Here is a 23654-nt window from a genome sequence, read left to right on the forward strand (position 1 = left end):
ACACTTCTAATCCCAGCTTGTTCTACGGAGCAAATTCCAGGACAGCCAGGGATACACAGAGAAACTCATGCCTCAAAAAACGGAAACAAACATGGGTTAAATAAATAAAATAATAAATATGCTCAGTTTAGAAAGGACACATGTAACTTTATGCCTTCATCAGTTTTCAGAGATGCTTTTTGTACCCTGTAACTCCCATTATCTTCTGAAGTGTTTGAGTCAGATAGATGTAGGTTATGGTGTTCTTGATCAGTTTCTCTGTTTTATCTTTCTACTACTAGTAGTTCCTTATTTTACTTATCAAAAACCTGAACTGTTATTATGTCAGTTGTTTTTCTAAGACATAAAGTGAAGCAGCCTTGCTGTGTACAGTGAGCACTGTGTACAGTAACTGTTGTCTCAGAGGTAAACACTATGCAAGAGAAGTGGTGTTTTGTGATAGTGATCAGTATATAACACCTTGTTATTTAGACTAATAGTCAAAATGAATTACTAGTCTTAAAACTTCCTGCAAAACACCTGGAATTTCTTTGTAACTTTCCTTTTATTTAAAAAAAAGTATCTTAGAACTCAGGGGGCAGAGGCAGGTAGATCTCTGAGTTCAAAGCCAGCCGGGTTATACATAGTGAGTTCTAGGACAGCCAAGGCTACACAGAGAAACCCTGAAGGCAGAGAAGGAAGGAGTTTTCTTTTTTTTTTCCATAATACCATGCAATAAAGGGTACATTCATAATAAAGATCTATATTTGCTAGTTTTCTATCTTGCCCAAATATATACATGATTAATTTCCTAAAAGGGGGAAAATGAAGGAAAAGTCAGTGTGGGACCATTATTGTTTATCTGCATTCATTTCCATATAAGTAGGAAGGGCACACCTTTCAATCTCCTGAGATTGCGGACCCCCCCCCCCATTTCAGTATGCAGATTACCCACTTGGAAATTCGGATATACTCTTTTTAGGTAATGTTGATTTCTTCACACTCTAAAGCTTTGGAATAATAGTTTTCTATTATTGAACAAACAAAAAGTTGTTGAATGTTACCCCTTATGAAAATGTGTTTGATATGGTTGGTTTACTGTGGTTCTCAGGCAGAAAAATTTCCAAGCTTTTTGAATACAAAACTGCCTGGACGAGTACTCTATTGTTCAGTATAGATTGATAATTGCCTTTCAGATTAAATTTTGAATTGTGCATATTTTACATTTGATCTTAGTTAAAGGCTGAAAAGCAGTTCATATTCTGTGACACTTTATTTAAATTTAAAAAGTATCAGAGCAGGTCTGGAGAAATGACTTAATAGTTAAGAGCACTTGATATTTTTGCAGAGGACCCAGGTTCAGTTCCCAGCAACCACATGGTGGCTCACAGCCATCAGTAACTCCAGTTCCTGAGGATCCACACTCTCTTCTGGCTTCTGTGTACATAGTACACACATGATGAATGCAGGAAAACGGACAGAAAGTAAATAAAGTTTTAAAAGAAATAAATCCTTTTAAAGAAATGTCACAGAGGGGTGTGTGTGTGTGTGTGTGTGTGTGTGTGTGTGTGTGTGTGTGTGTGTGTGTGTGTGTGTATAGAACTAGAAACCTGTAAGATGTGTATACAAGACAGTTACCACTTCATGTCTATAACAATGGGACAGAAATTGAAACTGCTGTTCTAAATTTTGCCATTGTAATTACTCATACATAATGCCAAGACTGCAGGGCAAATTATCTCAAGTTATTGCTTTCCAAACCCACCCAACTCATCCTAACAACTGTTCTCTATGGCTGTTTGATTCTACTTTTGTGGCTTGAAAGCTGCTGACAAGATAATTTGGATAAGGGAGAAAGTTCAGCTTGATTCTAATTTTATGGTGCATTCTACTTAGCAAGGTCTTAAAGGAAAAGCCAAAGAAAAGAAAATGTCAGTAAACAGTTATGCTATATAATGAAAAGAAAACAGCACATTAAATTACCAAATTACTGTTGACTAGTATTGAAAACTTATGTTCTTTTTAACATACAGGGATTCCGTTTTAAGTGACCTAAGTAAAAAGCTTAGGTTAGAATGGGAGGTTAGTAAGTAACATTATTGTCAGAACTAAGAGTCCTTATTTCAGTATTAGGCTTCCCTTTGATGGTTGAGGATGCTGGGCATATATGAAGAAGGTGAAATATGCAGGCTTTAAAAATGTAACTGCCCATATTTGAGTTGAGTGGTTACCCATGTCCTTCTTGCCGGTGCTCTCTCACTTTAATATTATGAAACCATCATGTAATAGAAGCAATACATCATAGAATAGAATATGCTTGAAGTTGCTAATGTGTTTATTTACTCAGAGCAGCAAGGAAAAACTTTTATTTGATGATAAGATTCCAAAACATTGAATATATAAACATCTATGGTAGGTTTTAAAGTTAGCTGTGTAACAGATTTCCTTTGAGGTGTCAAAGTTTCTTGCAAAGATATCCAGATAATAGTTCATTATTAAGTTTTGTCTCTTTTACACAGGTAGACTATTCAAATTCCAGGTCATCATAGCTGAAAGTATCCTTGAATGTCCCATCCCGTGCCCTGCGGCGCCCCCGCTCCCCGGGTTTTTGAGATAGGGTTTCTCTGTGTAGCTTTGGAGCCTATCCTGGCACTCGCTGTGGAGACCAGGCTGACCTCGAACTCACAGAGATCCGCCTGCCTCTGCCTCCCGAGCGCTGGGATTAAAGGCGTGTGCCACCCAACGCCCATCATAATGTCCATATTTTAGAATAGATTTTACAAATGTAATAAAACACAAAGAAGCAAGAACAATTTCACAACATAATTTGCTATATTCTAATCTAGTTCTTAAAGTTTAGAGAAAACAGTATCTTTTTTAAAAAAATAATTTTACACATTTGATATTCTTGGGGAGGGTGCTCATTGACTTGTGTTGACTATGCTTGTAAGAATTGAGGTTTTGATATGTAACATTAACAAAAATTTCTCCATTATATCCTTTCTCAGTCCAGTTTAACAAAGATGTTTAGTATAACTTTTCTTTGTGTTTTAAAGTGTTTCTAATTTCTTTTCTTTTTTGGTTTTCCCCAGATGGGGGTTTCTCTGTATTACTTTGGAGCCTGCCTTGGAACTCGCTTTGTAGACCCGGTGGTCTCCAACTCACAGAGATCCACCTGCCTCTGCCTCCCATCGCCCCACTAAAGTGTTTCTAATTTCTTAAAGATTTAGTTGGAAAGAAATTAAATATAGCCCTGTTAGCTATTGGGGATTTTGTTAAGATATTGTCAGGTTTGTGTTGCATGTTTAGTTAGGCTTCATGAACTCACTCCCTTTCCATTGATATGCTGTAACCCTATGTGGAATGTGTTTATGTGAAAAACTCTAATGATACCACCTGAGGCTTGTAGAGATAACCCATAATGATTTATGTTCCTCATTTTGCCACAGCACTAGGATTGTTTTCTTGCCTTAAACTTTATTTGCATTGAGGAAAGACAGTTTCATATTTTAACATAAACCAAGAAGCTACATGATTAGCTATTAAAACTTTGCTTAATAAACACCCAAGTTTTAAGTGAAAGTACAACTTTAATTTAATTATACCATCTCTAGAGATTTAAAAATTGCCTTTGTTTTTTGAGCAAGTTTTCAACTGCCAGAAAATATATTGTAAATTTATACTGTGTGAGTTCAAATGTCTTGCAACTTTAAATGCTGGAGTAGTGTGTCTCAAACCTGCCGTTTGTAAAGTTAAACTGTTTTACTGGTGCTAGTTTGTAGATGAAGTAATAAAGTCCATGAATTCCTGAATAAAAGAGTAACAGATATTTATTTGGGAACACTCACACAATGATGGTAGATAGCTACTATGGTCTTCTGCCCTTGGAGGTGCAGGATGCTGTGATGTAGGATGATGATCAGATCGTTACCTCAAGTGAGAGTGAGCCAAACCCTTCCTGTTCCTTTTAAGGTATCAAGTCTGCACTCACAAGCCACACCCCAAGACTCTGAAACTGTTGGCAGAAATTAATTCCCACCATACTAGTCTTTCCTTCATTTTTCTCTTAACCACTCTCCTACTGTGTGTTAGAATTCTTGGACCTTTTATGATTGTACATCATTTTCACCTCACTCTAAAACAAATCCAACTTGGTCTATTCTGTACATCGTTACTGAGGTCAGCTACTGTGGGTTAGTTGAGAAAGGTAGTAGAGAAGGCATATTAAGCAAGGGTAATAAAAAATTTGAAAAGTTCTATAGAAAGTATTTGATCTATGCAAATTTTACATCTGTAAATTTGTAAATCTGTAAATACCACCTGTAAATACACAGGTGGTTTCATTGAATTCTTTAGATTGCTTCAAGGAAACCATTGGGTGTGATGAGTCACAGTCTGCTTCTTCAGTGGAGAATCTTACTATACTAAAATAAAGTGCTGTGTCTGCAGTTGTGGGTAGTAACAGCATAGGTTGTGTCTCTGTAGGTTACAGCCTTAGCTCAGCTGTCTATATCTCCTTTAGCAATTTCTGGAACACAGCCTATTCTCTCTGCAGGCATCTGTGGAACAGTTTGAAAATTGCAGATAGATTTTTGAACTTTGTCACTGATGAGCCACTGTAGTGATTAAATACTTGCTGAATTTCTGCACATTTTCTTCCCAAATTCTAAATCTTCAAACAAGCCTGTGTACAGATGAATGACTCAGACAGAGTATTGGCAGTAGTAGACTTTATTGTGGATTTGGTTTTGTTTAATATCAATATTGCTAACATTATTTAAATTTAAACCCCACAAAATATTCTATGTACATTTGTTTTAGGGTTGCTGGTGGCCTAAACTATGTTCTGTGGCATACATACATACATACATACATACATACATACATACATACATACATACATACATACAGCATAGATACCTACATACTATATTGTGCACACAACATGCATACACATTTAAATGTGTACATAAATAGAAAATGTTTTACACACCCTACAAATTACTTGTAAGCGTATTAGGGCAAGAAGCTGCTAATCCTTTTACATTATAACATGTAGTTAATATTTTGAAACAAAGTGCATGGACATATGGGATGATTAATATAGTAGTCATTGACATAAAAGAATGGTTGTTGTGTTTTGATATCATTAGCATTTTGTGCTAAGTATATTGCAGGTACCATGTTCTCACTATGTTTATCCAGTCCCCACATTTCTATGATGCTGACAGTATTGCATTTTAGGTTGATAAGAAAATTGATTCCTGGTGTGACACAGCAGTGATCATAGTACTTAATGGATCAATGGTTTATTAATCTCTTCAGAAATTCAATGGTACCTGGTCTATTAGGATATTATATTCTATACATGTCCACAAGGGGAAAGATGCTCACAAGGAGAAACGTTAGGGCATCCCAGAAGGAGAGAAGATGTGCATTTAGTAGTGATGTTCACTTTACAAGCTAACCTAAGTATACGGTGGCTTCAGTTTGTCTTTCACTCATTTTATACAGTCCTTCTGAATCTTACCATTTGTTTCCATTTAAAATTTTTTAGACTTGTCTTTTTAGTTTTTTCCCTTATCACTTCTCAGACTCCCATCTCATTTGAGATAAACCTCATGGCTTTTCATCTTTACTGTGATCATGACATCACTGCTCCAGCTCCTTTAAAGGAAGTGACCTTTTCCTTTTCCTCAAAGATATATTTTATTTCCCCCTACTGAGAAAGTGCTCTTACAATAAGTAGTACTTTATGTCTTTCAAAAATTATGTTGAATATTTTAAGATTGTTATCAAGTGAACAGTGTAATGAATGCTTTCCCAAATGTGTTTGAGAATCTGTACCTAATATATCACCATTCCATCCCAGCCCTTTTGTGGTAGCTGGAGTGTTGGCATTTTAATGGTTTGCACTAACCAACTCTGCTTGCCTCAGGTGAATACCCCTTTATCCTCAGCCCCCAACTGAAATGTAGCATTTTCAGCCTGTCTAAACCAGTGTTCCTTGGAGTAAACCATTTAGAGCATAGTTTCTAATTTAAAAAAATGCTGACTCTAGTATTATTTTCAGAACTAAATTTTATGATTTTGTTTGTTTGTTTGTTAGTCAAAATCTAAAGATAGAATTCAGTAGGATTGGTGTGCTTTAAATTCAGTGTGACATTAACTTACTCTGAAAAATCTTATTTTCTTAGGTATTAGATACATTTGTTATAGGCTGGGTGAGGTGACCCACACCTTTAATCCCAGAACTCAAGAGGCAGAGGCAGGAGGATCACTGTAAGTTCAAGGCCAGTCTGGTCTTCATAGCAAATTCCAGGCCAATCAAGGTTACATAGTGAGCCCCCCCATATATATTATTTGTTGGCATCGATTGTTGGAAGAAATATGAATAAATTATTGTGGGGGATTTATGTTTATTTTAATTTGGGTTAGGATTCTTCATAAAGATGTTAACAAAAATTTTAGCTTGTAGTATTCTGAAAGTAGATTGACAGGGTTTCCTTAAAAAAAAATCTATGGACTGTAAAGTAAAAAACTTGACAGTGTATGATGGGTAGATGTGTATTAATGTTTTGAAATACCTTGTAGTTAATTCATTTAGTTTTTGATTCAGGGCATGTAGTACATCAAATAGAGAAAATTTAAAGAGCATTTGGACTTTACGATTGCACAGAACTAAATTTGATATGGATTCCTTGATATGTAGCATGAGCAGTACAAATCTTAAGTTATTAAAATAACTATTCATGTATTTGTCTAGTAATAACTACATGCTAGACCCTGAAGTGAGAGGTGGGGAGAAGATAGAATGTTTATCTGTAAAGAATTCAAAGTTACAGCTAGGAGTGGTGGTTCAAGTCTTTGATCCCATTACTCAAAAGATAGGGGCAGGTGGATATCTGCTTGGGTTATATATAAGACTGTCTCAAGAAAAGAGTATAAGCCATGGACTAAATACGTGAGCCAAGTTGACCTATTGTTCATACTTTGCTCACCAGTGGTTTAAGCATCATCTATGTGTTTACTGTAATTGCTCTTGAGTAATAATTGCTAGGCATCCAGGTGAATGGTCTCTTAGTTTGGGTTAAATATGTCAGTTTGTGTTCTGTCCCTATTTTCTCATTGAAATTTACTTTTTATAGACGTAAATATCTATGAATAGTGAAAAATAGGAAACAGTTAATTTTCTGCTTTTCTTCACTTAAGGGCTAATTCTCAGATTTCTCATTTTCCCTTAAGCCAAATTCTGTAACTGTGAACTTTAGTTTTATCTTGTAAATAAATTGCATGTCAGTGATTGCATTTGCATTCTGTGAGCACTGTTGAATGCTTTATATGCTCAAAAGGAAAGCTGATTTTTACATTGACAGTAATAATTTTGTGTTATAATTTAAAATTTTGTTAACTTATTTTCCTTAGACACCAGAGAAGAAACAATCTGAATCATCCAGGGGAAGAAAGAGAAAAGCAGAAAGTCAGAATGAAAGTAGTCAGGGTAAGCCAATGCCATATTCCTTCAGAGATCATTCACATTTGCATTACTCCGATTTTTAACTAAGTAGTACTGTAACTGTTGAATAAGTGACTTTGTGGTTTGCAAATTTTATATCTGTTTTGTATTCTCTGCATTTATAATAACTAAGGACTGTACTTTGCATAGAAATAAGATTGAACCTGCAGGCCTTTGGTACTGTAGGTAGTTATTAGCTCATGGTTACTGGGGGTGGGAGGGGAGCATTGACATTTCCATGTCATTTAATTGGGCCTAGAATTTGGTAAGCATTTTTTTATCTCCTTTTATTTTCCCCTTTTCTTGTGAATTACAGTATTAAAATAGCTTCTTGTTTTTAAATACAAGCTTGAAATCTCACTTTAAAACAAGCAACCTATTCTCTTCTTTACTAAGGGAATAATTACAGGAATGGTTAAACTACCTGCTTTTTGTTACGTCCGTTTCATCCTTTCTTCTATATCTGCCTTTTAGGATATAAACTTAAAGTTATTTTCATTAGCCTATACATGGTCTCTTTAAAAATTGTCTCTCTGTGTGAGTGTAGTGTATATGCATGGGTGTTTGCAAGTGAGTGAGCTTATGCATTTGTATAAGAGAGTGTTGAGAGTCAGGATTCCGCTATCACTTTCTGCCTAGTTTTTTGAGGTAGGGTCTCTCCTCCAACCTAGGGCTCATTTTTTCTTGCTTGGGCTGGAAGCCAGCAAGCCCCAGTAATGCTCCTGTCCTCACCCTGCTTGGAGTGGGAGTTACAGGTGTATGTAAGATGCCTGCCTTGTTATGTGGGTACTGGAATCCATCAGCTCTGGGGCCTACACAATAATCCACATGGCCACACAGTAAGCATATTTAACCAATGAACTACAACTCCAGCCCAGACAACTTAATTTCTTCCAACAGATAGCAAACTGGTACTACTATTTAATTTGGGCCCTGAAAAGTTATACAGTATAATATATAATGATGATTTTATAGAGTTACATGTCTTGGAGCCAGCTTTTATCCATAAGATCTGGGCTTATGAATTGCCTTATCACTTATATATAGCACTAGAATCAAAGGGTGTATTTGCAGTAGTTTTCTGGGAAATAGAAGGGCTTCGTCTATGGCCTTTTTAAGATGTATGGTATATTCAATCTCATTCTGTAATTGTTCCCTTTTTTCTTTGGAGTAGGCCCTTTAACCTGTAGGTAGTGGATATGTAACTTAATTATAAAGGTACATTAACTCATTTCAGTAACAGACTCACATGATCTTAAAACTAAACCCCCAAATAGGGTGGGTCTTCCAAATTGGTTTAGCTAACTTATTTTAAGGGCCAATGTGATGGGTCGGTGGTTAAAGGCACCTGCCACCAAGCTTGACAACTTGATTTCAAAACTCGGTACTTACATGGGAGAACAAGAGAACCAACTCTTACAAGTTGACCTCTAACCTCCACATGTATACTGTGTCTGCCACCCCACTCCTCACCCCTAGCAATCACAGACACTAAATAAATATAACAAAACAAGAACCTGGGCCTTTTATCTGTCTAGTCTGCAGTCCACAGAAATGAAAGTCTTCTGGATCTAATTGGATCTCCTCATCTCTTCCTCACTGAACACTGGCTTTAGAATGATACTGGCTTACTGTGTTTCCCACCTCAACTTTTCTTGATGTGAGCTTCAAGCCCGGAAGCAAACCTCCCTTGCTTGTTACCTCATGACTATTTTAAGTCATGTTTCCATTCCATAACCAGTAATATATAGAAAGAAATCCTATTGCGTCTAGGAAATCAGGCCCATCTCTGAAGCTGGAAGTGGGGTAACTTTTCTCCTTAACCATAATGGACTTTAGGAGAATGGTTCCTGATTAAAATTAGACTTAAATGAGGAAAAGAAGGAATGAGAGTGGCCTGTATAGGAGCAGGCTCCTCTTGAAATTCAATGCCAGATATATGGGAAAGGGCATAACAAAAATTTTGGTTCAAATAGAGGAAAAGAATTGGGGAAATAGCTTCTAGTTAGGCAATTCAAAACATCCCTCCCTCACTAATGGGTAGTACCTCTTTAGAGTCTTCAGGGGTGTTATCAGACAGGAAGTACATCCCATGGGGTAAACTCTGAAATCTAGTCTGACTGGTAAATACGTTGTATGAAACTGTTGATCAAAATTTCTGAATAGTAGTTGTTGTGGAAAGTCCTTATTTAATTAAAAAAAATAATCTCAATTTTGTTTAAGGGTGTTGGACTTTAAGTATGGAGTTTGTTCACAATGCTGGGCACTCAAGATATATTTGTTAGGATGGTAAGATAGATCAGTGGGTTATGACATTTGCCTTCAAACATGACCAAGTTTTATTCCTAGAACCCATATGGTAGAAGGAGAGAACTGATTCCCACAAGTTGTCCTCTAAGCTATCAAGTAGCAAATGTGCAGGTGGGCACACATGCTGTGCATAAACACACATTAAATAAATAATAAAAAGCCAAAACATTCAAGGAAACTAAATGAACACATAATAGTAAGTTGGAATTGAATCTGTGTATACTTATATAATGCAAAGCTTTTGACTGATATTCTAGATTTTCTATTTGCTATTTTAAGAAATCATGTATTCTCCACAATTAAAATTCAAGAATGAATGCCTCCTAAAAAAATGTTTAAAACTAATGAAGACTGCATTTTAGGGCAGAGCATGTAAGGAGCAGTGTGACCTGTGACAACCCTGCTTATCAATATGGTCAGAAGAACAGTTGTTAAAATGTAGACTTTTAAATGTATGCCCTGTTAAGTTTCAGCAAATACATTTTAGAAAATGTAGTGAGACCCTAACTCAAAAAAGAAAACTGAAGAAAAGGAAAATCAGAACATTTTACAAAGTAACACTGATAATAAGTATGTTGTTGTCTGCCAACATAATAGATTTGGGTTTGTATCAACCAAAGCTGTGTTATTATTAATTATTATTATTATCATCATCATCATCGTTGTCATGGTCATCATCATCAAAGTTTGTGTTAGTATGTCATATATAAAGTTGCCACATGCCTTTTCAGTTTGTTAATTTTCTTTTCTGAGATTAATAGGTATTAAGTAACATTAACAAGGTTTTAAAAATCTGGTTCCCTTTGCTGAGGGTGTGGCCATGTGGCTCAGTGGTAGCTTACGCTTAGCGTATCTGAAACCTTGAGTTTAATCACCCAGCCAGGGAAAGGAGAAAAGGCGGGAAGTGGTTGGTGAAAAGGAAACAGGAGATCCTTAATGTTAGTTATCTATTTTTCAGTAATTGAAACTTCCATAAATTGGCATGTATCTATTAATGTGATTTGTTTAATTTTATGTTTAAAGATTATTGTTGTTTTTAATACTCATCATTACCTTACTAAAATGTCACACACCTTTAAATTAAATAAATGTTTTATTTTAATTTGTCACTTTTCTCTTTTTAATGTAATAAATGGTAGATAATCATGATTGGCTTTTAAATCTATGCTTTTTTTTTTTTTTTTTGCTTTTTTTTTATTTTTTTATTTTTTTTTAGGAAAAAGTATTGGGGGACGTGGCCACAAGATTAGCGACTATTTTGAAGTAAGTTTGTTGAGGATTACTTCCAGTTCCTATTCAGTATAGTTCTTCTGCAAGATGAAATTCATTTCTTTGAAGCACAAAGTCAACTATTGAAAAGAATATTAGTATTGTGTAGTATTCCTTTCCTAGGAGCAGTAAACTTTCAGAGTACTTCACATTCTTGCTCAAGAGACACATATTATAGGTAATGTTAGCTGTTCATATTCTGTTTGCAGGCAGGGGAACTAAATACAGGAATAAAGTAGTTCCCTGTCTGGCAGACTGCATTGGAGTAACAGAGTAGACCTGCAATCTTACCATTTCTTCTAATCCAACACTGAGCTCTATGAAGATTAAATAATTGGTAGAGATGTGACTCTGAAGGAGCCCTGAGAAAAACAGCTAAGCCTTTAGTCTTAATCTAGGCTGTTGTCTTGCTTCTACACACTTTTGGTTTCCATTTTCTATTTGAAAATACTGATTTGCTTGTTAAAACAACAAATGTTACTTCTTTAGTAGAAAAAGATGTCTTCACTTTAGTGTGAGAGCAGAATTGGCTAGTTAGGATAATAGCTAAGTTCAGACAGCATAAAAAAATCTTGAAAGCTTTTTTTTTTTTTTTTTTTTTTTTTTTTTTTTTTTTTTTTTTTTTTTGTTAGGGGAGAGGATGCTTTTTGGGGGGGTTACAGAATCCAGTGTAAAACTGTTTCTAACCCCAAATTATCCACTGCCCTTCCTTTAATTGACTTGAGCCACTCATGGTTAATATCATGAAGAAAGAACTTGTGCTAGTCCCTGAAATGTCTGCTGTGTACTGGATGATTAGCTAAGCACTACATTGTCTGGTCCTTGCAGCCTAGTCTCAGATCAACATATTACCTGTCCATCAGGGTTCTTTGGGGCATTAGGCACCTGTGAAAATAGACTTTCACTTGGCAGGGACCAGTAGTCAATGGAACAGAAATTTACAAAAATTGTACAACTTGCAGACTCTTTCTCTCTCATATTGGTGATTTTTAGGGCAGTTTTTAGTTTTACTTTGTAAGTCACACATGCAAGAGCTGTAATTTTCCCTGGAAGTTCTGCTCTTTCTGGAATATTTTCTCCTAAATTTCAGCAGTGGGCTAATGCCTTTCAAATCTCTTATCTGAAATTACTAAGTACAACTTCTAATCCTGGAAACTTTTTTTGACTTAATAGAGACAATTAGGTACATATGAGGAAACAACACTAGGGACATTAACCATGTCTCACAGTTCTGGAAAGGAGAATAGGGCATGCATACACAGATGGAAAAGCCTCAGAAATACATACAGTGCCAGCTGTTGAGAGTAAGCTCCCTGGACACCAGTCATATAAAATCAATAATAAGATGTAGTATATTCTGATGGGAATAATGCAGTGTAAAATATGGGATGGAGAGATCGATCTTTACCATACATAGGAGCTTATGTTGGTGGGAGAAGTGTGGTATAGTGAGTGAGATAGGGAAAGAGTGCCTTATCAAAGTCTGCCTTTTTACAGAGAGATTGAGAAGGTGGGCACTCTTGTAGAAAAGGATACTGTATAAAAGCATGCAGTGCAGACATGAAATAATTGTCTAGGTTTGAACATTTTTGTCTTTAAAGCATTATGCCCATGTCTACTACTTTTAACTTTGTAACCACAAGTAGCTGCCAGCTGACATAAGTGCTGCAAGAGCAGGATGTGTCTGGCTTGATATTTAGTTAAGCCTGCAAAAATGCTGAACTCTGTGTCTAGAATAAGGTTATGTAGGGGGTGGGAAAGTGTATTTGGGGAAGCATAAAAGAGAACAATGGCTGCTTTTAAATTGATTACAATGTATTTCTTAAAAGACAAAACATAGGAGCCAATAATGAAGCTGTTCATGTAACCCTGATAGAAAAAAATCTGTTAAGTATAAATAAAGACAGATTGAGTTATTAGGGGCCACTTGAGTGCAGCCCATCTGGTGGTCAGAGTTTTTGCTTGCACTGATGTCCGTTCCCTGTCTAAGGACCTGAACCTGAGTGGAGGCTGGACCCCAGCACTAGATAAAGTGAATGAAGAAAAATTCTTGGGTTGTAGGAAGTTGTTTAGTAAACACACTTCCATTCATATCAAACTAGAAATAAGTAAAAGATGGCTGGGTGGTAGTGGCACATGCCTTTACTCCCAGTACTTGGGAGGCAGAGGCAGGAACATCTCTGTGAGTTCGAGGCCAGCCTGGTCTACAGAGTGAATTCCAAAACAAGCCAAGACTGTTTCACAGAGAAACCCTATCTCAAAAAAACAAAAATCATAACAACAATAATAAACGAAGTAGACAATAAACTACTAAGAGGATCCAAGCATGAGTGAAATTCTTCTGGTCTTGGTACAGAAGCATGTGAGCTTGTAGGAAAGCACTATAGAGCAGATTCTTGACCTCTGTGCAACAAAGGCACTCCATAAGAAAGATGGGACTTGTGAAGATTTTCTTGTTGTTAGAAGGAATGGACTTGTCATTTTATATACTGCAGTGAATATTTGGATGTCTTAACAGATCTTGTGAACAATGATTCTGAGACAGTTGTGTTCACTAAAATCATATGTAAATATTTTATGATTTCTTGGGATTAGAGACTTAACTAGTTTCTTTAAAGAAAAATGTGTAGAAAAACTGCTAAGCTTTGGAGAAGACAAACAAATATGTTCATTTTGAGGGTGATTTGTCTTTTGAATGGGCCACTATAACAAATTATAGTCAGAAGGTAAAGTTGTAGGCATAGTTGTATAATGTTAGGCTTTATATAGCTGACCTTGCACTTGCTTTTTCTGAATCCATTTAAATGACTGATTTTTTTGAAGCAAAGTATAATTAGGTCTGGGGATGCAGACCATCTGTATGAGGCCCCGGGTTCACTCTCCTGCACCACAAATAAATTAAGGTGTATTTGAATTAATTCCTTAGTGAGATGTCTAAAATAGTAACTATGGTTTTCCATTTCTTTTTCTCAGTACCAGGGTGGAAATGGCTCAAGTCCAGTAAGAGGCATACCTCCTGCAATCCGTTCTCCGCAAAACTCACACTCACATTCCACTCCTTCCTCATCTGTAAGTTTTTACTATTCAAGATAGTTTAGTTGTCTTTGTTTTACAGGGTATATATATTAAATAACTTATAATGTGCTGTTTCTGTTGTTAACTTTTAATATATTAAATAACTTATAATGTGCTGTTTTTGTTGTCAACTTTTATATAGTCACATTTATGTTTTAGAAGGTAAATCACTTCAGTGACATGAGTTGAATTCTCTTTAATGATCTGATTCTTCTTGAACTTTTTTTTTGGTTTTTGGAGACAGGGTTTCTCTGAGTAGCTTTGGAGCCTATCCTGGCACTCGCTCTGGAGACCAGGCTGTCCTCGAACTCACAGAGATCCGCCTGCCTCTGCCTCCCGAGCGCTGGGGTGCTGGGATTAAAGGCATGCGCCACCAACGCCCGGCTGAACTTTTTATTTTTGAAAGTGAGTTTCTTAGCTAGGCATTGTGTTGCATGCCTATAATCCCAGCACTTAAAAGAATTGGAAGCAGGAGGATTAGGAATTCAAGATTGGGGCTGGAGAGATGGCTCAGTGGTTAAGAGCACTCTGGCTGCTCTTCCTCAAGACCCAGGTTCCAGTCCTAACACTCACATGATGGCTTACAAACATATATATACTCTATTTAATATTTTTGTTTTAGAATGATTTGGTCATGCTTTGTTTATAAAGCATTAAGGTTTTATGGATTTTGAGTGTAAGTCCCTTTTGATCAAGGAAAATATATATATATATATTCCCAGTTCACACTGGGTCTTATTCAGGAGGTACCCAAGAATGCTTGTTGGATAAATAAATGATGATTAAAAGTTTTTGAATGGTATGACAAGATAAAAAACTTCTTTAGAAATGTTAGTAATTATTGCTTAATAGAAACATTTTCTTTAAACCTAAGGTAGAAATTTTACCAAATTTTTCAGGTTCGACCGAATAGCCCTTCTCCTACTGCATTAGCTTTTGGGGACCACCCTGTTATACAACCAAAGCAGTTATCCTTTAAGATCACTCAGGTAAGTAATAGCTTTAAAATTTTGCTGTGACTTTTAGGAAACTTCTGACCATGTTTAACAATTAAAATGTTTATAGTTTGTTCTGGATATAATTGTAAAGTAAAATTAAACATAAGAGCTAACTTACTAAACTAAAATGCTTTCAGGGCAGAAGGAACGGAAGCATCCCTCTTAGAACCAGCTTGCCCTTTGTTATGCACTCAGGAAGTATAAAATATTTCAGGCAGTAAAATAGCCAGAACAGTCACCACATGTCAGTCTTGCTTACTGAATATTGTTGAACTTAATATCCATGTATACATATATAGTGGATATCTTCATGATGCTGCTGTGTTGATTTTAAGTGAATGATAAAAGTTCATTTCAATGTCTGTATGTTTATACCACTTAGAAAAATCACTTACATGAAAATACTTGGATTACATTAATGTCATTATTATTAACATTTGGTTTTATGAAATTTGAACACAGATCACATATTTTAGAGGGGTTATTTGTTTTTGCTTTGCTTTTTGGTGCTGAGGATTGAATTTGGGGCTCTGTGCAAGTAAAAAGCAGATGCTCTACCATTACATTGTACACCTAGCGCATACTGTCTGTCTGTCTGTCTGTCTATTTGTTTATTTATTTTTCATGTGTATCAGTTTCTGGATAATACATTTTCAGACTTAAATTTGAAGAGTCAGTTGAGTACCTTGGCTCCACAACAGTATATTTCCATTAGACTTCCTGGGTTATAAGCCAACTGTTTTGCATGTAACAAAACTTTATTTGAGCTGTGAGTAGTATTTCATGCTGTTAATCCCAGCACTGTCAAGGCAGAGGGAGACAGATCTCTATGAGTTCAAGGCCAGCCTTATCAAAACATATCTACCATATAAATACGGGCAGTTTTTACTGGTCAGTTATAAACAGTTTAAAAACTGACTTCACAAAAGATCCTCTAGATCTTTATATAGTGCAGGTGTATAGTGCAAAGCATTTGTATATGAGCTTTAATCAATTGTACACAAGGTTCTCAGAATTTATACTTTAGAAGTTGTTCAAACTTAAAACTACACCAAGGTGTCTGTTTACATACCACAGACTGTTTGTTCTGCTGTTTGAAGTTGGGAAAATCTGCCTTCACATTTATGTGTAATAGTGTATATGATAGAGATAATAAAGTAGCTTTCTTTCATTCAGACTGATCTTACAATGCTGAAATTGGCAGCATTGGAAAGTAATAAAAATCAGGACCTGGAAAAGAAGGAAGGGCGGATAGATGATTTGCTCAGGGTAAGTAATGTGTCACGGAGGGGAAATTATGTGACTTATTTTGGCAACAGTTAAACTATTGAGAAAATACTAAATATGACAGGGTGTTCTATATTTTAAAACAGTAAGCTTTTTCTAGTATTGTAAGCATATGATTGAATCCACTTTCGGGGGTAGAGAGATGGCTCAGCTGTTAGCTTCTGTAAGCACCTACACACCTGTATACAGAGACACAATCTCATAATTAAAGTTAAAAAATGTTGAAAATCCCACTTTTGCTGGGTAGTAGCACATGCCTTTAATCCCAGCACTTGGGAGGCAGAGGTGGGTGAATCTTTTGTGAGTTCAAGGCCACAACTACAGTTACACAGAGAAACCCTGACACCAGTGTACGTGGGGGTAGGTTTATAAATTTTATTATTTGATCATCCACCTACCAGTCAGAGACCTATTTACTGTTAAATAGTTTATTGTTCTCTGCCTGACATCTGATACCACAGAGGATGGAAATGTTACCATAGTCCTCTGAGATTTTTAATGGAAACCTTATTTTTAAAAATAAATCCAGAGACTGGTGAAATAGCTCAGTGGATAAGAGCACTTGCTGCTCTTGCACAGAGTCCTGGGTTGGGTTCCCAGAACCCACTTGGTGGCTCACAGCCCTCTGTAACTTCAGTTCCAGGGGATTTGAAGTGCTCTTTTGGCTTCCTCATGTGGTGCACAGAAATGCATGCAGGCAAGACACTCATATACACATAAAATAAAGCTAACAATTATGTAAGTAAATAAATCTAAGCTGTTTGGCAAGTGGCTTAGCAGATGAGGGTGCTTGCTGTGCAAGCCTGGAGACCTAAGTTGGGTCCCCAGAACCTACATAAAGGTCGAAGGAGAGAACTGACTGTGAATTGTACACAAACACCTTGACATGCTCATTCATACCCCCAGACACACATTTAAAAATGCACCCAAAAGTATACTTAAAATCTGAATGAGGCATAAAGCAGATTTTTTTTTTTTCCCTTGCCACTCATTAGGATCACCAGATGGAAGTACTAATTTTGGATTCTACCTTGTGGAGTTCTGATAAAATTGATGTGATATAACTTGGATGTTGATAGTTTTAAATGATTTAAATCAGCACTGAGAACCAGTGCTATCAAAATTTAATAAAATCAGTATCTGTGATGCCATTGTACCTTTGGAACATTGCTCTAACATATCCCTTACTGCTAATCACTCTTTTGGCATCAATGATACATGTGTTTATCCTTCCTTTGTATTTTTTTATAGTTGTGTTATGTATGTGTATACACATGTGTGTGTCCCCATCCTTTGAGACTGGTTCTCTCATTTGCCTGAAGCTCACCAATTAGACTAGACTAGTTGGCCCCAGGAATCCTCCTGTCTCTACTCCCCAGTACTGAGATTACAAATCTATACTGTGGATTCTGGGGGGTCAAACTCAGTTCCTTGGACTTGCAAGCACTTTACAGAGTGAGCCATCTTTGCAGCCACTGTGTATATATTCTTTTTTTTTTTTTAAACTTTATTATTTGTTAAAATTATCCTATAGGGATCCTTTGCTCTGCTTGTTTTTATGAACATTATATGTATTCTTTCATACTTACATTGATAAGTGTAACTAGAAACATTACTTTTCATTGCTATGACAAAATACCTGAGCAGATCAACTTTAAAGGAAAATTTATTTTGGTTCACAGTTTTCACAACATTTAGTCTGTGAATCTGTGGTCTGTTGGCTTTGTTTTTTCTGGGCCCATAGTAAGACAAGAGCATCCTGGTGGGAGGACATAGGGCAAAGCAGGATGTGCCTGTAATAGAACACCACTGTTTACTTCATGGTAGCCAGGAAGCAGAAAAATGTCAGATAAAATCCATATATTTCAAATTCAGCCTTCCTCCCAGGGATGTCCTTCCTCTACCAGGACCACCCACTATTAAAGTCAATCTATCGGTTAATCCTCTGTTGAAGTAAAAGCTCTCTAGATCCAGTCACCTCTCAAGGCCCCATCAGCTGTCTGTCAGCTATTCCTTATTTAACACATGAGCCTTTGGAGGGATGGTTTATAGATTCAAACCCTAACACCGTGGTTTGTTTCTGTTTCTACACTAAGACCCTAAGGAGTGTACCATAATTTACATGATTCTCCCAATTTTGGCTCTTGTTTTGTTTCTGATTTTTCTAATACAAAGAATTCTGCTAAGAAATTCTCAATACATGTCTCCTAGGGTAAATGTAAGATTTTCCTGTGTTGTAAGCATAGGAAGTAAGGCAATAGAAGAGAGCATAAAGCATGTTCATCTTGTACATTATAATACCTAAATTTCCCCCTAAGTTATTCTGTTAATATAACAGAACTGTTGCTCATTGTCCGTGCCAAGTCTTAGTGTTATAAGATTGAAAACACTGTTCATCCTGATAATGCTGATGAATAGGTATAACATGGTGTCTTGTGTTTTTGTTATACATCCCTGTTTACTGATTGGTGTTCAGCACCTTTTTAAAAACATCTTTAAAAATACTTATTAGTTATCTGTCTTGTTTTCTGTGAAGTAAGTAGAGACACATGGTCTCATCATGGCTTAGCTGAGGCTGGCCTTGAATTTCTGATCTCTTTTGCTTCTACATCCAAAATGCTAGCATTAGAAATGAATGCCATCATGTGTGTGTGTGCAGGTGTGTGTGTGTGTGTGTGTGTGTGTGTGTGTGTGTGTTGTTGGTGATCAAATCCAGGACCTTTCTTAGTTTTCAGGGTTTTTTGTTGTTGTTGTTTTTGTTTTTTGTATGCTGGCTTCTTCCACTTTGTGAGATGTGTTTTCATTACATCGTGCTGTCTTTTTTCCATCATGCTGTCTTTTGATGATTATATGTTTTTACATTACTAAATATCTTAGGTTTATAGCTTTTACTTTGCATATACTAAATTATTATCAAAGATACTAAAAGAAGTAATTGTAAGAGCCTAAAGATGTTCTTTAATGAAAAATAAGGCCATGAATTCAAAAGTGAGCAAGGAAGGCGGAGGAAGGAAAGGGAAGAGAGAAATGTAATTATATTCTCAAAAAAATTGATGTTTCAGTACAATTTGTTGATCTCGCTAGAATTGGTTTGTGGTATAGTGTGAAATAGGGTTTCATTTTAATTTTTTCCTATATTGATAACCAGACTTTCCAGTTGAATTAATAATTCATTCTTACACTATAGGCTCCACCATTAAATATTTCTATATGCAATGCCCCTCCTTCTGTCCTTGTCCCTTTTGTTTTTTTTTTGTTTTGTGTAGTACTAAATCAATCCTAAGACACTATATTAGTGTTTAGTAGTTGTCTTTGTTGGTAACACAATATACACAGCAGTACTTAACATGAGATAGAAATGTACTTTTGGAAAAAACAAAAGTATTAGCCACCTAGATATAACAGCCTCATAGTTTCATGAGACCTTGGCTCCTTTAGCAGTTTGCTTCTTGTCCTCAGTGCATGATTTACATCTTGAAGGTCACCTTTGGGTCTAAAATAAAAATAGTCAGTCACAGTACCTGTGTTCTGAACAGACACCAGAGAGTAGAAGAGAAAAACAAAAAGCACAATTCTATATGCAGCCTTCTTGAATATTCTAGTTTACTTAAATTTCTTCGTAAGAGAAGTTGGGAATTGTATTCTTTTAGCTAGGTACATATCTGCCCAGAATAAAACATTTTATTTCCATTATTAGGTAGAAGGAGATTAGAGTGATTGCAATTACTATGGCTTTATAGTAAATCTTGAAAAATACTACACATGGCTTTTGCCCATAACCCAGTCTCTGGGGGCAGGAGGAGGGCAGCAGGATCTTAAAACTAGTCTGAGTTATAGTTATAGTGAAAGACTGACTCAGACAGCCACACAACTGTATATATACAGTAAACCCTAGATGTGCCATTGGACATTTTCTTCATTTTGGCTATCTGCAGCCTTAATGAAATTTTGAGGTAATTCAAGTCAAACACTCCTACTGACTCAAACCATGCCGAGGCTTTGTTTGAACTGTTTTAACAGTGAAGATCTGTTTGTGCTAGATCTGTTTATGCTAGGTCTCATTTTGCTGTCTTTGAAAAATAGTTTTATTGAGCTTTAGGTTGGCAATTTTTTTCTCCCAACATTTAAAAGTATTATACTTTAGTCTCTTGGTTTTTGTGTGATTGGCCTAGGCCTATGGATCTTAGTACCCAGAAGTAGGAGCAGCAGCATTGCTGGAGAAAGTGAAATTCCCAGGCTCTTCTCCAGACCTTTTGATTTAGAAAATTTGGGGGTGGGGTATCTGAGCAGGCCACAGTAGTAATTCTCTTCCTGTAATGGCAGGGTAGCCAGACTCTGTGAGTTAGAGAGAGGCCTCCTCTGTGAGCATATAGCTGCCTATTCAAGGAGTTCTGGAAGTAGGTAATTGACTCAACAAATTACGGTATTGTCCCTGTTCAGTAGAGAAAGTGGTATGAGAGGTCAGGAAGTGTGAGAAGAAATTCACATTCCTCTTGAATGTGTTACACACATGATATACCACATTTTATTTTTTAGCTGAGGTAGATTATACTACTTCCACTTAGAAATAAAGGAACTGGGTGGGCGGTGGAGGCACATGCCTTTAGTGCCAGCACTCAGGAGGCAGAGGCAGGTAGATTTTTTTGAGTTTTGAGGCCAGCCTGGTCTACATAGTGAGTTCCAGGAGAGCCAGGACTACACAAAGAAACCCTGTCATGAAAAAACAAAAAAAGAAAGAAAGAAATAAGGGAACTGAACTCAGATTCAATTTATGTAGCCAAAATTACATACCTTGGTATATATATGTGTATGTCTAGAATGTGTACATAAATTTTCTGTACTTTCTCCTATAAGGTTAAATTAATGTTTACTATTAAATAGACTTTTGGCATTTTTCTTATCTATATAATTTATTCAAACCACTAAAATGATTACTAAGATTTTCATGTACACTGATTATATACCTTTCATTCTCTACCATGTTGTAGGCCAACTGTGATCTCAGGCGGCAGATAGATGATCAACAAAAATTACTTGAAAAATACAAAGAACGATTAAATAAGTGCATATCAATGAGCAAGAAACTTCTTATTGAAAAGGTGAGTTAGTACTAAATTTTCCTTTCCCTTAGTATTTTGCTTTGCCTTGCATGCTTTTAAAATTTGAATGGTATAATTGATTTTTCCCCCCTCATTTCAGAGTACTCAAGAAAAATTGTCAAGCAGAGAGAAGAGTATGCAAGACCGGTTACGCCTTGGGCACTTTACAACAGTTAGACATGGCGCTTCTTTTACTGAACAGTGGACAGATGGTTTTGCATTTCAAAATCTTGTGAAGTTAGTAATGGTTACATTTTTAAAATTTTATTTTTAATTATGTGTATGTGTGTGTGTGAGAGTGCAGAGGCATCAGAGCTGAAGTAACAGGCGACTTTGAGCCACCAGATGTGAGTGCTGGAAATTGAACTCTTGTCCTTTGGAAGATTAATGTATGTAATTAAGCCCTGAGCCACCTCTCCAGCCCCATTGCTGCATTTTTAAAAATTAGTGATTTGGATTCTCATTACTTTAAAGAATTATAAATTTGGAATTATGTTCAGCATCTCCTTACTATTTGAATTTATAAAACTCAGCAAGCTACAGTATTTAACCAGAAGTCTTACATAAGTAGCTTTCATCTAAAGAGTACAATGTGTATTTTCCTTTAAAAACAACAATAACAACAAAAAACAAGCTCTCAATAGGTTTATTTAGCTTTTGTTGGAGACAGCTGTGCTGGCTATTAGCTTATCACAATAAAAGACAGAATCTCTGTAAACCTAATGAGTTTGGGGTTTAATTCTTTGGTTAGTTAAAGGTTAACATGTAGTATATGTGATCATAATTAAGATACTGAATAGCTTGATGATAATACAAAAATAATATTGTGAGGAAGATAAAATTTTGATAGTTAAGATGGACAGATATTATTTATACTTGAGCTAAAATACTGAATGTAAAAATAGAGAGCAGGAAATGGATTTGAGATGAAAACCATAGCCTTTAATATTTTGTGAGCAAAAATCTCTACTTCTAAACTCAGCACTGACTGTCCTACATTAATGTTCATAATCTAAAGTATTAGGGGCTGGAGAAATGGTTCAGTGGGAGAGCACTGGATCCTCTTCCAGAGGACCCAGGTTCAATTCCCAGTACTTACATGGCAGTTCACAGTCATCTGTAATTTCAGTAATTTTCTTTTGGCCTATGCAGGCCTCTGATGCATGTGGTATACAGACAAATATGTGAGCAAAACACCCATACACATAAAGGAGAAATAATTTAAGAAATAAAATATTATTAATTATGCCAGTAGTTACATGCTCTTATAAAAATCAAAATCATTAGCATAGCCTATATTTGTTAAGCAATGATTGAAGACTTACTCTGTGTTGTTAACAGTGTGTTCACATTCATTGTTTATAATCCAACGTGATTAGAAAATGAGAATTGAATAAATGAAAAGTTAGACATGTTAATGAATAATCTCTGAACCAGTTGTGATCCACTATATATCTGTCCCATTAAGGTTTTACTTGCCACTAGGCAATTTATGTGTACTTAGAGCTTCTTCTGTAATATAGTTACAATGTACTTTTTGATTGTTTTTGTTTGGGGTTCTGTTGGTCTGACTGAAATTCTCACAGGTAGTGGACTGGAACTCTACCACGGTGCTGCATCCCTGCTCCTCAAATTTACTCTTGATTACTTAAGAGCATGTTAGATTATTCCTAAATCCAAATGGAAACAGAGCTAACTTACCATTCTTTGAGAATTTCACTCATGTCTTAGCTCTGCTCCCTCACTCAGGCCACAGAAAAGAAATGTGTGTGCAAACGAATCCTTCAGCCACACAGAGCTCTGGAGTCCCTGTTTGGGGGAGGGAAGGGAAACATTTGGCTTGCTCTAAATCTCAATAGCATGACCATGTAGAGCTATAACATTTTCTTTCTTGAATGATAGAAGACCTAAAAGGAACATGGTTACTATCAAAATAAACTTAATGTGTTGTAGCGAGGTTACCATATGTTCCTCTGTTGGCTGTTTAGATGGCTCATCAGGTAAAGACACTTGCACCAAACCTGATGACCTGAATTCTATCCCTGGGACCCACACAGTGGAAGTAGAATAGACTCCTAAAAGTTATTTTCTGACCTTCAGACATGTGTTCCCCCAACTTTT

General features: G+C 36.2%; 1 protein-coding gene across 6 annotated transcripts in view; it reads left to right on the forward strand.

Annotated features, from left to right (window-relative positions):
* Tlk1 (tousled like kinase 1) overlaps nucleotides 1–23654 on the forward strand; it is a 128029-nt gene that overhangs the window by 74624 nt on the left and 29751 nt on the right. For 4 of the 6 annotated variants that reach the window (XM_035447164.1, XM_027420212.2, XM_027420211.2 and 1 more), the window contains 7 exons: nucleotides 7405–7480; nucleotides 11022–11068; nucleotides 14048–14143; nucleotides 15049–15138; nucleotides 16324–16416; nucleotides 21423–21533; nucleotides 21634–21770. In XM_035447164.1, the coding sequence (XP_035303055.1) occupies nucleotides 7405–7480; nucleotides 11022–11068; nucleotides 14048–14143; nucleotides 15049–15138; nucleotides 16324–16416; nucleotides 21423–21533; nucleotides 21634–21770 (650 nt within the window). The remainder of the gene's footprint in view (nucleotides 1–7404; nucleotides 7481–11021; nucleotides 11069–14047; nucleotides 14144–15048; nucleotides 15139–16323; nucleotides 16417–21422; nucleotides 21534–21633; nucleotides 21771–23654) is intronic. The other 2 variants (XM_027420214.2, XM_027420215.2) reach the window with 1 other exon arrangement.

The sequence above is a fragment of the Cricetulus griseus genome, chromosome 6 (genome assembly GCF_003668045.3).
Source record: "Cricetulus griseus strain 17A/GY chromosome 6, alternate assembly CriGri-PICRH-1.0, whole genome shotgun sequence".
Classification (NCBI taxonomy): domain Eukaryota; kingdom Metazoa; phylum Chordata; class Mammalia; order Rodentia; family Cricetidae; genus Cricetulus; species Cricetulus griseus.